The following is a 13011-nucleotide window of genomic DNA, read 5'->3' on the forward strand; positions in this document are numbered from 1 at the left end:
CTACAGAATAACCCCCTTGCAACGGCACTAAACATTCCAAACAGATCATATATCTGAGTTCAGAAGACAAAACCACTGGCTGACAATCAAGGACTGAATCCTGCTTAAAACATCCTCCCTGACCTATAAATGTCTGAACAATGCCGCTCCCCGCTACCTTACCAACCGAATAGTCAGAAAAACAACCAATCGCCCGACTAGAATCGCCAACTCATTTTGCCTCATCGTACCACGATTCAACTTCTCCAAATCCGGCGGTCGAAGTTTCCCAGTGATTGCAGCCCAAACCTGGAACTCACTCCCACCATCACTCTGTGCTGACCAAACTTACCCTAGCTTAAGACGCAACATCCAGAAATGGATCAGAACCAACAACGCTCTCCCTAGGACTTAACACTAAATAACGCTATAGTACCCTTTCTTTACGCCCACTTCCTGCCTATGACCATATGTTCTCATACTCCTGTCTGCCTGCCTCACTCTGTCCTCCTACCCACTTATGCTGCAACTCTGTTATTGTAAATATCCTCAATACTGTACCTTGTAAACACTGCGACCATTAGCAACAACTGCTGTTAATCACCACAAACTCTGCTATTGTAAATATCTCTAATCACTTTACCTGTAAATATTATGTCTGGTAACCTCTGCAACTAAGCCTAAAGAGCCTACATGTACTGCTTGCACCCAGTTACCTTGGGGTTAGGTGCGCCATACAAATAAACAAGAAATGCTTATGTTGAGCCTTGCCACCTCCCGTGGTGCATGTGTGAACTGCTATGTATTCTTTATTCATGAGCATGTGAATCCATGCCAGACCCCATGTTGGAGAAGGAACAAGTTACTTACCTGTAACTGTTGTTCTCCAGCATGGCTCTGGCATGAATTCACATGCAAACCCTCACGTCTTCCCCTCTGTGGCTCTTCTCTTGATCCTACTGCCACTTTACGTGCTACCAAATCTGAAGATGGCTGCCAGAGGAGGGGCTTAGGTAGAGGGCAGTCATTGGCTGGGGGCAGTAAGACCCAGAGCTCAGTGATTGGTTGTTATGAGAAAGACAGTTCAGAAATGAAACTGATTTTTTTCTTTTACCTAGGATTCCCAGCCTGACAACGGGGAATGTTCTTGAGCACGTGAATCCAAGCCAGACCCATGCTGGAGAACAGTTACAGGTAAGTAACTTGTTCCTTATATACTTTGTAGATTCTGAGGTTGCGGAAAGCAAAGGTTTAAGGAAGGAAACAGTTTAAACAGGTTAAACAGGTTCTGTGAGGACACCTAAATATTCCAATGAAATCTAGACCAGCCTTTTCCGGCAATAACTGTCCAAAATAAGTTACCACCTGTGAGGGACTGCAATGTTAAAGTCAATGGACTAGAAGAATCGGCAGGGAGCCAGGACAGCCAAAGTCATTTTGAAACAATCTATGGAGCTGAGGCACTTCTTAGAATGAAAGTCTTGCACAAAGTTAGTTTGTTCAGATAAAATCACTTGTAGGGTGACCAGCTGTTAAGCCTGTGGAAGGAGGGTTGGAATCAACTCTCAAGGTAAGCCACTGCAAATCTCAACTGAGAAAAGCACAGCTAAAAGACAATGAGGTAAGTACCCCAAGTCTAAACAGTACCTCTGGTTTGAAGAAGAGGGGTCAAGCTGGATACTGTGCGGTTGCAGCAATGCAGACCCTCGGTTCCTGAGCCTCAGTCGTGGGGACAAGAGGGAGGACATCTGTACGGGTCCTGCGGCTGCACTTTGGAGGTCGCCAGAAGCTACAGGCTCTTTACGGTTCAGCAGCACTTTGCGGTTTCAGCTCTCGGTAAACAGCACTGTCGCGTATCTCGGCTACCGGACTGGTTGCATTCAGGCATACCTAGAGACAAAGGACGGGCGCGTTTCGGGAACCTCCCTCACATCCTGCCTTTCCTGATACACTGGAGCCAGAGGCGGGTTTCAGGGCTGAAGGCTGCCAAAGGCTAACTGCACAAAGGGCTCAAATCTGTCTCAACACACAGAATAGAAGCCAAGAAATAAATACCTCAGAAAAAATGGTCACCCATGGGTGCTGTACTGCAGCTTAGGGTTCAGCCTGCGGTAAAAAAGGCACAATGGTGGTAAAAAGTAAACCACTGCCACCAGTGATTTAAAGTAGTGAGTGTTACAAAAAATGTTACATGAGAAAGTAGGCGCTACTAAGTTACCCCCCCTACCCTCACCCCCCAACCAGCACTCCACATGCGATGGTGTGTGCTGGCCCTACAAAGGAAAAGATAAGTAAGATCAATTTCACCTTACTATTCTTGGGAACAGTAGTTTACCCAAGAACAGGCATTTAAATCTTAAGAAAAATCCCAAGGACTGCCCAGTGACACCGCACTGAAGGTCCCTATACAAAAAGCTGAGACCTATGGAGTTTGTCAGACTCAAAAAACAGTGAAAACATAAAATCCAAATCGGGGGGAAAAACACATGCGAGTGAGAAACAGGTCCTAAATCCAGCAAAAGAGCTGGGGTCTCTAAGGTGCGAGGACATTATCACATAAATGAACATTCTCCCTAACAGGTTGTAAGTCCCATTGTGCTTTTTGGGCCCACTCAACCCAACATGGTCGGTGGTTTCTTTCACACTTTCCTGGCTTATTTTGTTTGTTAGCCCAATGTGGGCTTTGGGCCTGCTCAGCCCTGTGTGGCCGGTTACCTATTACACCCCCTTCTTGGGTATTCAGATAGTTAGCCCCTTCTGAGCTCTGGCCTGCTCAGCCCTGTTTAGTTTGTTACTGCTTCAACTCTTTTTTGGCGTATGTGGATTGGTAGCTCTGTGTGGGCTTTGGTGCAGTCTCACCTCGCTCCAACTGTTCCTCGGGTACTGCCATGTACCTGTGACCTTGTGGTTCTGCTCTGGGCTAGAGGCCGGTCGTTATGGCCCCTGTTGGTCAGCGTTCTTCCTCTTGCTTCAGTTCAGGGTGTCTTGTCCCACAGTACCTCATCCGTTACTGGGTGTCCGCAGAAGATGTCACTGGCGGACCTTGTTTCTCTTCGTTCTCCGTTGGTTCCCTGCTTTCTGGGAGTCTTGGTTTCCCTGGAGCAACAGCACCTTGCGGGCTGTTGTGGGGCTCTGTCTTCCATGCCGACTGCGTGGTTGTCCACTCCTCGTGCTGGGAGTGTCCCTCTCTGTTGAGCTTTTGCGCAAGCCGGAGCTTCCTCCTCACCAGAAGATTATCTTTCAAGCTTGATTTTCCGCTGTATTTCAGTCCCTCTCTGGAATGGAAGGGAGGACCCCATTGGCCTTGCTTTCCGTAAGGTGACTGGGACAAACTCGTGTCAGAAACCAAGCCATCCGCTCTGTATGTGTTTGCCCTGTTCAACTCCCATATAACCCACATACATGGGAGGATTTTGGTGTGAGGTGGGATAGTATCCCTACTTGGGTATTCCTTGTCCCCAATGGGATCACCCCTCCACCTCCGTGGGATTCTGCTTGCCCTGTCTCCTAAGGATGGTATCGCTTAGCGGGCTCACCTTCCTAATCCTAAAGGGGGTGCCTCTCCATAGGGAGAAGGGACAAATTCCCTAGATTCGTCACAATACCTAGAACATTGTGCTGACTTATTGTTTAAATTCATTTTTGTGATTTTGGAAATTAGTTGATTTGTATTACTGAACTTATGTTTTTAAAGGTGTGACCTGTCCCTTTACTATAGCAATTTTGTAATGCTTTACTTTATGTAAAGAATATATTTTTCAGTAAATGTACTCGGGAGAGAGAGTGAGAGAAGGAGGAGAGAGTGCCTCCCCTGTGTGGAGGGGGAGAATCTTTGGAAAATCTCCCTCAACAAAATGAGTGCTAAAAACAAGACTTTACAAGGGAACTCATTCCACCGCCCCCAGCTTCAGGATGTCAGTCCATCAGTACTAGGGTAATGTGCACCCCAACTTTAAGACTTTCATCATCATTTATGTGGCTATACAATTTAGTCACCTCATAACCCATTACTTTAATTGAATGTTGGACTACATTGTATAATACTGGATAGAACAAGGGAGTTCCTGTTTGTAGCCTGTGACAAAATATCAATATACCACATTTCCAATTGTTACAGATGCCTTCTCTTATGTTTTCTAACACAAGATTTGTATCACTTTAGGCAGCCTTGCGTCAGGTGCAGAACACAGCAATAATGTTTCGTAGAGAGGCTGAAGTGAAAAAATGCATTAAAGAAGCAAAGCAGAGGTGAGTGTTCAAGGGATGAGATGACACTATTCATGTAGTAGTATTTACTATCTATCCATCAACTGAGTTTACCCACCAAGAAGTGAAGTGGTTTCATAATTAGTGGGGCTGTGGTCCCATACTTTTGCAGTGAGGCTGCGGTCACATTCCCTTCCAGTCAAGCAACTACTGTATGCCTTTACACCATATTCGTCTATGGGGCAGATATTGCATGCAGTCTCACATTGGGACAGCTGTCACATGCTCTTGCAGTGTGATGGCTGTCGTCTTATGTTCTTACAGTTAAGCCAGCTGTTGCATGTCCTACCAGTGTGGTAGCCCTCCCATTTCCTCACATGAGGCAGTTGTTTGCTGTAATTTCTGTAGACAGTCGAATGTTGGGACTTTTTTTGCACCATGGAAGCAGCTATCCAGCTTCCCTTTTGCAAGAAAGCTCCTGCCACACTTCCCACCAGCAAAGAGAGCTGTTAGGACTCTGTACAACAAGGATAGAACTGTTGAGCTTGCTTGCAGTGACAATTGTCGAGATTCTCTGCAGTCAGGAAGTGGCTGCCGCATTGCTTTGAAATGGACTGGTGGTCCCCATTTATAGTTTACTAAATACTTTCTTCTTTGATTCCTACTCTCAGGGCACTGAAAGAACCAAAGGAGCTTAACTTTATCTTTGGAGTGAATATTGAGCAGCGGGAACTGGATGGCATGTTTGTATATAATTGCAGCCGATTGATAAAGTTGTATGAGAAAGTCGGACCTCAACTGGAGGGTGGAATGTAAGTCTCTATTTTTTGTCTGTTACGTAAAAGGGTGTGCCCCAATTTTGTTTTAAGTGTGATCTAAATCTGAAGCAACACTCAAATGACAGTGATGTGGCAGAATACATAACAATTGCGATGCAGGGTACTGATTGTCATACCAGCTGCATTAACCCTCATTTAATTAAGAATTAAAGATTTTTTTTTTAAAGAAAGTTGGTGTGGAAGAAATACTGTCACCCAAATGGGTTTTCCTATTTACGTATTTGGTAAAGTTAATTTAATGCAGGTTATGCTGAGAGGGCTTCATAAAACAATATCTTAGGCAATACAAAACTCCACTCTTATTATAAGGCTGTACCACCTGAGAACATTTGGTAGCGTTGTTATGGAGAATTGTCAAAAATGTGCCAATTCCCTCCACCTAAGAGACCTCCAGCAACTTTGCTGGATTTTGAGGACTTGTTTTTTTGAACCTGGAGAGAGTGACCCTTTTTCCCCACTCATTTATTTAAATGTGAATTTTACCTGTGTTTCTTTTGGTTATGGAGTTATAACCAACTCCATAGGCATAATCTTTTACAATTGTGTCACACAGCACCTTCAGTGCAGTGGCACAGGGAAGTCTTTCAGACTTCCCAAGGTGTAAAATACCTTCTCTAGGATCAACTACTGTTTCCCAGAGCAGTAAAGTGAATTTGACTTTACTTGGCATTGTACTTGCTAGTCCCAGTACACCGTATCTTACACTCGAGTGCTGGAGGGGTTATTTAGTATCCCCTGTGTCTAAATGCGCATGTAACATTTTTTATGTTACCCTTTCCTCAATTGACTGGCTGGTGGCAGTGGTTTCGTTTTGAACTCCTTGGTTTGCATTTACCGCGAGCCATCTACTTTAAAAATGCCGTCCAACCATCTTTGCAAAAATGGTGCCCGGTCTTCTTTTTTCACCAGGTCTTTGTGGGAAGGTCCTTGTAGAGAGTTTCTCTGCACGCCAAACCAGGTTTGGTCTCTTGGTCCATTTGCCTTTGGCCGGCTTCAGGAGTGAAACCCGCCTCTGGCTCCAGAGTATCTAGGGTAGACAGGAAGTGAGGGAGGTACCCGAAAATCCCTGTGCTTAGTCTCCTAGGAGACCTGAATGCATTCTGTGGTGATGGGCTGGCCGACTGTCTGGCAAGGACAGCCACCCTGCTGGGTGAGTGACAGCTAGGCTGGAATGAATGGGAGAGAACTGAATAAAAGGCAAGTCTTTTGGCTTGGAAGGCAGAGTCGACCACTGGACGAAGGAACCGAAGAAGAGCTTGCAGAGGACGCCTGCTGCAACTGCTGGACCGTTGGTTTGCCCGGTGTGAAGCACTGCTGCAGGTCCGAATCGCCAAGTTCGCATCGACAGAGAAGCCCTTGCAAGGACGACTTCTCCCTTTTGAGTTGGTGGGACCAATCAACTCCAAAGTAAGCCACCTGAACACCCATCTCGGAGCTGGTTGTATTTCCTCAGAGTTGCTGCAGGAACCGCATAGCCAGGGAGACGGACACCAGATTGTGTTACTTTTGAGTTGGCCTAAAGCTTTTGGAAGATCCTCCGTACTCCCACAAAGCAGGAATGACCAAGCCTGAGCCCCCTCAGCAGAGTGCGGGACCCCAGAAGTAAGGACAGTCCACCTTGACAGCCAGGAACCACGCTTACTGCTATTTGCTGTACCGCAAGGAGCTGAAGCGTGAAACAGTCACTGAAAGTAAAGTTTGCCGGTTGCCAGTTTTGACAGTGCCAGTGCAGTGCACGAGTCCCCCGATGTCCTCCCCCTTATCCCCCCGACTGAGGCCCAGGAACAGTGAGACCTGCAGAGCTGCACAGGAACATAACTCATTAGCTGCATCTTTTCTCCTTTACTAAGGTACATGAAAATAAGTCTAAGAACTTACCCCTTACTGTGAAAGTGCCTGTAACTTCTGCAACTCACAAGTCTAATCAGCTTGTGGCCTTGTGATTCTTCTTTTTATCAAATACTCCTAAGAACTTGTGCAAAGAGTTTTCCATTTACTTTCCTGAATTGCTGCATCCTATACAAATTTTGCCTATTGACTTTGGCTTAGCCTATTGAATTGAATGATCTGAAATTATTTGCCCTGCTTAGAAAATTGATGATCTCTTGTGTTCTAATAATCTTTGCCTTTTACCAACTTTTTAAGAGTAGTCTGAATGCCAACAGTAAGATATTAATGTCCCCAACCAATACTTCTGGTAATCAAATTATAACCTTATTAAGAATAGCAACCAGCAGTTCAAGGTGAGTCAAACTTATAACACATTCAGAATGGCATTCAGCTATTCTTGGGGAGTAAAACCACAGTAGTTAGACGGTCTATCTTGCAACATATGTAACTTTCTTCTTTCAACAATGGATACAGTGATGCACCAATGTTACCTATTTAGAACACAGTCCAGAGGAGGTAACTATTACGTAGAGGCCTAAAGGTTCTCAAGGGTAAGTATACACACAGTGAAACTAAGTGCCCTAGAGCACTTCAGGGAAAGCACAACCCAGTGTTTGGTATGTTTTTCTAAAGTCCAACTGGTGTGGGACTTCATGAGACCTATCTCTTGGTATTAGGGACCCAAATCTTAATAAAGGCATGTACTACACAAGTCGGTAGAGTGGCTGAGCAGCCAGGCTTATCTTAGGAGGGAGTTATGTGAGCCGTACAGAGAAATCAGTTCAGACAAATACCCAAGTAAACACTTACTTGCTTAAAGTTAAATTAAAATATATGTATTTATATATACACAAGTTATACCAGCAAATCTAAAATGCAGCAACTAACAATACCATTCAATTTGGATAAGAATTCTATTACAGAAGGAACAATAATGCACGTGAGTAACTTTTGTTATACTTTATATATCCAGCACACAGAGTGATGTCAGTAAGGTCAGTAAAAACACTGACCTTCCTGCAAAATTGAGGAAGGAGGGAAGTTAAGGTTACAACTGAACACCGTAATTAACTGTTGATAACAAGTACACTCTCCCAGAGGAATATAGGTAGTCTGGTTCCTAGTAATACATGATTAAAATCTATGAAGGACCCAGCATTGCCAAAGCCAGTAGGATCAAGAAGATGGACCTTTCGGAAACCAGCACAGCCAAAGTCAAATTGACCGTTCCAATTCTGATGAAGATCTTCAGAGGAAAAGTTACTTAAGCAGTCAGTGGTTCAAGAAGAAAGTACAGGAGCTCAAGGGGAAAGTTCCTGCTAGAGCACAGGTTGTTACGCCTGCCCAGAGGAGTTGAGGTCAACTCTTACTTGGAGAAAACAGCACTTCACAAACTGGGAAGCACCGAAAATGGCACAAGGTAATTATAACGCAAGCACCAGAGTACCTTGAAGATGAAGAAGAAATTGTAGCTGGCTTCCTTCTAGGTGCAACGTTGTAGACCCTGATTCCTGCTCCTTGGTTGTGGTGACGAAAGGGGGGACATTTGGCGGGCTTCTGCAACAGCACTGGGGAGAAGGGGTCGGCAGCAATGGATTCAGCTCACTTCAGCGTTTTTTGTGGTTTTGGCACCTTTTTCTCAGTGCCAAGAAGAAACTAATATCGCTGGTTGGATTTTCTTTGATTACTTGGTCCTGAACTCTGGTGAATGGGCTTCTGGTGACGCATTCCTGCCTCTGGAGGTCCACACAGATGACTGCAAAGTTTCAGACGGATGTTGTCTTCGCAAGACGATGCACTCGATAATGGTGCAGGTACCCCGTGTATTGGTGTTCTGCAGCCCGAGAAAGTCACAGGATGTCAGAGGATGGCCCAAAATGAAGAAGGTCTTGAGGCTAGTTGGTCCCACCATTCTAAGGGAGGAAGTTGTCCATGGCGGGTCTTCCCAGTCGATTTGAGAATGGGGACAGCGAACTGCAGCGCTTCACTGGTGCTCCTGCAGTCCTAGAAAGTGCAGGTGGTGTCTGTGCTTGCCCTCTGCTTTGGATTTCTTGTTGCAGTTGTCAACTCTGTCCGTGGTCCCACAATCCTTGCCTTTTAATGCTGGATTCCATTAATTCACACTACTTGAGCTGTCAATCACATAGTGGTTGGCTGTCCTCCAGGACAGCCAGCCACCCAGTTAGAACTGGTTTCAGACAGGCATACCTACAGACAAAGGATAGAGAGGTTTCAGGCTCCTCCCTCACTTCCTGCCTTCCCAGACACACTGTACCCTGGATGGGCTTCAGGGCTGAAGCCTGCCAAAGCAAAACTCACAAAGGACTCATATCTACTCTAAAGTATAAAGAGAAAAGTCCAGAAGGAACTGACAGACGAAAGAAATGGCGAACAAAAATGACTGGGGCAATTTTGAGAAAATGATGACCCATGGGTGCTGTACTGCAGCTGAGACATCTAGTAAGCAGCTAGTAACCTGCACAAATGGTAGTAAAAAGTAACCACTGCCACCATCCATTTAAGTTGGTCAGTTGTGACAAAAGGGAGGGGTTATAATGTAACTCCTCAATCTTACTATTATTGGGAACTGTAGTTCTCACAAGAAAATGTATTAATAATTTAGCATTTATATAGCGCTACGAACCCTTAGGTATCTGAGCGCTGGTTATTACCCGCGGTGTGTGGTGCTCATTTATTGACCTTTGAAGGATGAAAGGCTGAGATTGGCCCTGCCGGGATTCGAACCTGCGTTAGCAGGCTCTGCACAGATGTCAAAGCGAGCGCTCTACTCGCTGTGCTATGGGATCAGCTTTTATTTGTATTACATTTAAACCTAAAGAGATGTCTAGGGGACTCCCCAGTGACACTGCACAGAGGGTGCTGGGGACACTGCACAGAGGATGCTGCTTTACACTACGCAAAAAATAGATGCCTGTATTCACATAATGAGGTTACTAAACTCCATAAACCTGTAAGAATACAAAATTCCAGCCAGAGAAACAGAATTAGTGAGATTAAAATAAAAAAAGTCCACAGTCCAGGAAAAAAGTGCTGGGGCCTCAGGTTAAAGTGAATCGCACAGAAAATGAAAATTCTCCCCGACATCCGTTTCGGGAGGAAAGCACAGGGGCAACGTGCTCGCCTTGGAAGCAAGACGACACGGAGCAGCACAGGTTCAATCACCGGGTCCGTGCTTAGAAACCTCTCGGTATTAAGCATGTTATAAATAGCTCATCATATCATATATAATACAGTTTACGGAGAGCAGCAGTTATTCAAGGTCAGTATAACCTATTGTTAGAAAAACTATTACACTATTGCTAAGCATAGGAATAGATAGTTTAACCAAGGATACTTTTCAGAAGTGTAGAATACAATTCTAAGGTAAGTAAGGACTCTTTTAAGAAAGGCATTCACCAATTCATAGGTAAGTATTAACTACTAGACTGTTTTAGTAGTGCTCAAGGCAGATCAGGGAAAGCAAACCCCAATGGTACACTCAACAAAGTTATTTGAGGTAGATAAACCTTACTGGTAAGCTTTTACACTCATTCAGTTAAGAATAATTAAACAGTACCTACGCAATTACTTTTAAGAAGAGTGGAACACTATTCTATATGCTTTTTAAAAGAGCAACTCGAAGGTAAGTAATAACATTTAGATGCTTTGTAACCTATTCTATTTCAGAGATAGTTACAACATTAAGGGCCTAATCACGAGTTTGGTGGTAACCCTTAAATCCGGCGGTCGCGCTATTACCGCCGGATTTAAGGGTCCGCCAAATCAGGGCTTCGGTGGATTTCTCCCCAGCTCTTAGCTTCGTGCTATTACCGCCGGCGGGAAATCCGCCGGCGGTAAGAGCGCGAAAATGCCCCATTGAGCCCAATGGGGCATTCCCAAATGGGCTCAGTGGGGAATGGGGAATTCCGTGATCCGACGCTAATAGCGCCGGGGGGTTTGGCAGTAGGGCTAATGCCGCCCAACTCGTGATGAGGCCCAAAGTAATTTATAAGTACTTCTACACTTGTTATATTTTCAAGACAGAAGCCTCATCTTTTATAGTCTTTCCCTATTCTAAAGCATGAGTGATCTCAGAGGTGGAAGAAGGACCCTAGTGATCTAGGATCCAGCTGTAGGCATGTAAGGATAGGGTTCCAATGCAGGAAAGTCAGAGTTCCAGAGGATATCTTCTTCATCAAGTAAGTATTGACCTTAGAGTTAAGTGTTCAGGGACGTCACAGAATGCTCCCTATATGCGTTCCAGCATTAGGCCGGGGCGAATGGTATGGGCAAACTCCCAACCACACGCATCACACACTCAGCCACAGTGGATTCACACAAGGCTTAAGGTATGTATTACCCAAGCCAACACAGTACCTAAGAGAAATGATGAGCTGTGCTTTCAGGATGCAGAAGCACAGGACCCGGTCCCTGGATTCTTGGTCTGGAGACTGAAGAAATTGACACTGGATGGGAGCTTGCGGCAGCAGTCACCAGAGGAGGCTTCCAGCAAAGAATTCTACTCAGTTTCTCACGGCTCTGTGGATTTGGCACATACTCCTCCGTCCCATCCCCTTTACTCCATACTGTATGGGTGTCCCTCGCTAGGAATGGGAGACAGAACCTTTTTCACCAGAAAAAATCTTCTTCCCCTTTTAAATTTTAGAGGCACGCAGGGGCGTGGCCCTGGGAGCATACACTTCCTTGACTCCGCCCACTGGCGCCACTCATTCCTCTTTTCTGCATAGACCGGAATGGACAGATTTCACCAGCGCTCCTGGGTTAGGCTTCGGCCTTGTAATTCCACACGCTCTTCCCAGGACAGTGTCTTTTGTCTTCAATCAGGTACTCTGTCCGCTGGCGCCACGCTCCTCCCCGGCACATGTCGATGTCATTGGGCTTCAGCAGGTGTCCAGCCTGCGAGGGGCTCTTCCCTTCGTCCGACCCCCACGCTCTTTGGTATAGGGTTTATACTCCGCTGCCTTGGCCCTGATCATGGTTGGGAGGGTTGTACCACTTGTAACATGCTTACACTGCACGCTCTGAAGAACAGGTTAGCTCGATGGAGAGAGCTATTTGAACAGTTGCCTCCAGAGGACTTCAGGGACTTCGTCATGCACAGGTCAAGGCCCAAGCTAGGGCCGCTGTTTTCATCTGCACCTCGCAAGGTTGACTGCTTCTCTAAGAAAGGCCTGAGCAGGAGGGACCGGTCAGGTCCTAACACCAGCGCAGCTACTGCGGCTGCCTCAGCTACCGGCTGCCAGGCTGAGGGGTCGCTAGATCCTACCAGTTAGGACACTGACGCACCGCAAGTTTCTGTTACCGGGTGTCCACCCGAGGGGCTACGCCCTAATACCAGACAGATGTCTGAGGGGGCGCCTGTACGCAGCACTACCGGTGATACAGCCAAGGGCACTACGCATACCAGGCCCCATCCTGAGGTGCCGGGCAGGCCTCTACCTCAACCGCACAAGCCTCCACAGCAGCCTCTGGCTCCAGTCAGCACGCCTCCGCCTTTGGCGCCCAGTACTCCTCCAGCTGCTCCGGACCAGCAGGACACATTAGTGGAAACCGATAAGGAGGAGGACCCCGACACGCTGTCTTCGGCCAAGGCATTACATGAACAGGTCTCGTGTCTAGCCGAATACTTGGGGCTTCCACAACCCGAGGTTGAACAACCAGAGGAGGGGGTCCTGGTCGAGGACCTCGCTCTACGCCCGCGGCTAGAGCAGGGATTCCGCTGCAGAAGGACAATGTGGCACTGGCCAAAAATGGATGGCTTAAACCCCATTCGGTTGCAGCCTACCAATCGGTGCCTAGATGCCAAGTACAGGCAATTGGAGGGGGATCCACTCTTACTGTTGGCACACCCTCAACCACACTCCTCTGTGATTGCTGCGGCCTCACTTTACTCAAAGCCGCATTCTTACTCTGTTGCCTCAGCCTGGGCGCTCCCTGGCATGGAGGAGAAGATCTTGAAGGCATATGGAAAGAAGATGTATTCCAACGCTTTGCTGCACCTTCGTCAGTCTAATGCTGACGCTATGCTCGCTGCTGTCAAAAAAAGGCTTTGGCGGGAAATAGCCAACTTCCTTCC

General features: G+C 46.4%; 1 protein-coding gene across 2 annotated transcripts in view; it reads left to right on the plus strand.

Annotated features, from left to right (window-relative positions):
- The window catches only part of MORC2 (MORC family CW-type zinc finger 2), a 959542-nt gene that overhangs the window by 473360 nt on the left and 473171 nt on the right, over positions 1-13011 (plus strand). For both annotated transcript variants that reach the window (XM_069619348.1, XM_069619349.1), the window contains exons 13-14: positions 4142-4227; positions 4857-4997. In XM_069619348.1, coding sequence (XP_069475449.1) covers positions 4142-4227; positions 4857-4997 — 227 coding nt within the window. The remainder of the gene's footprint in view (positions 1-4141; positions 4228-4856; positions 4998-13011) is intronic.

The sequence above is a fragment of the Ambystoma mexicanum genome, chromosome 10 (assembly GCF_040938575.1).
Source record: "Ambystoma mexicanum isolate Mex_15411 chromosome 10, UKY_AmexF1_1, whole genome shotgun sequence".
Taxonomy (NCBI): Eukaryota; Metazoa; Chordata; class Amphibia; order Caudata; family Ambystomatidae; genus Ambystoma; species Ambystoma mexicanum.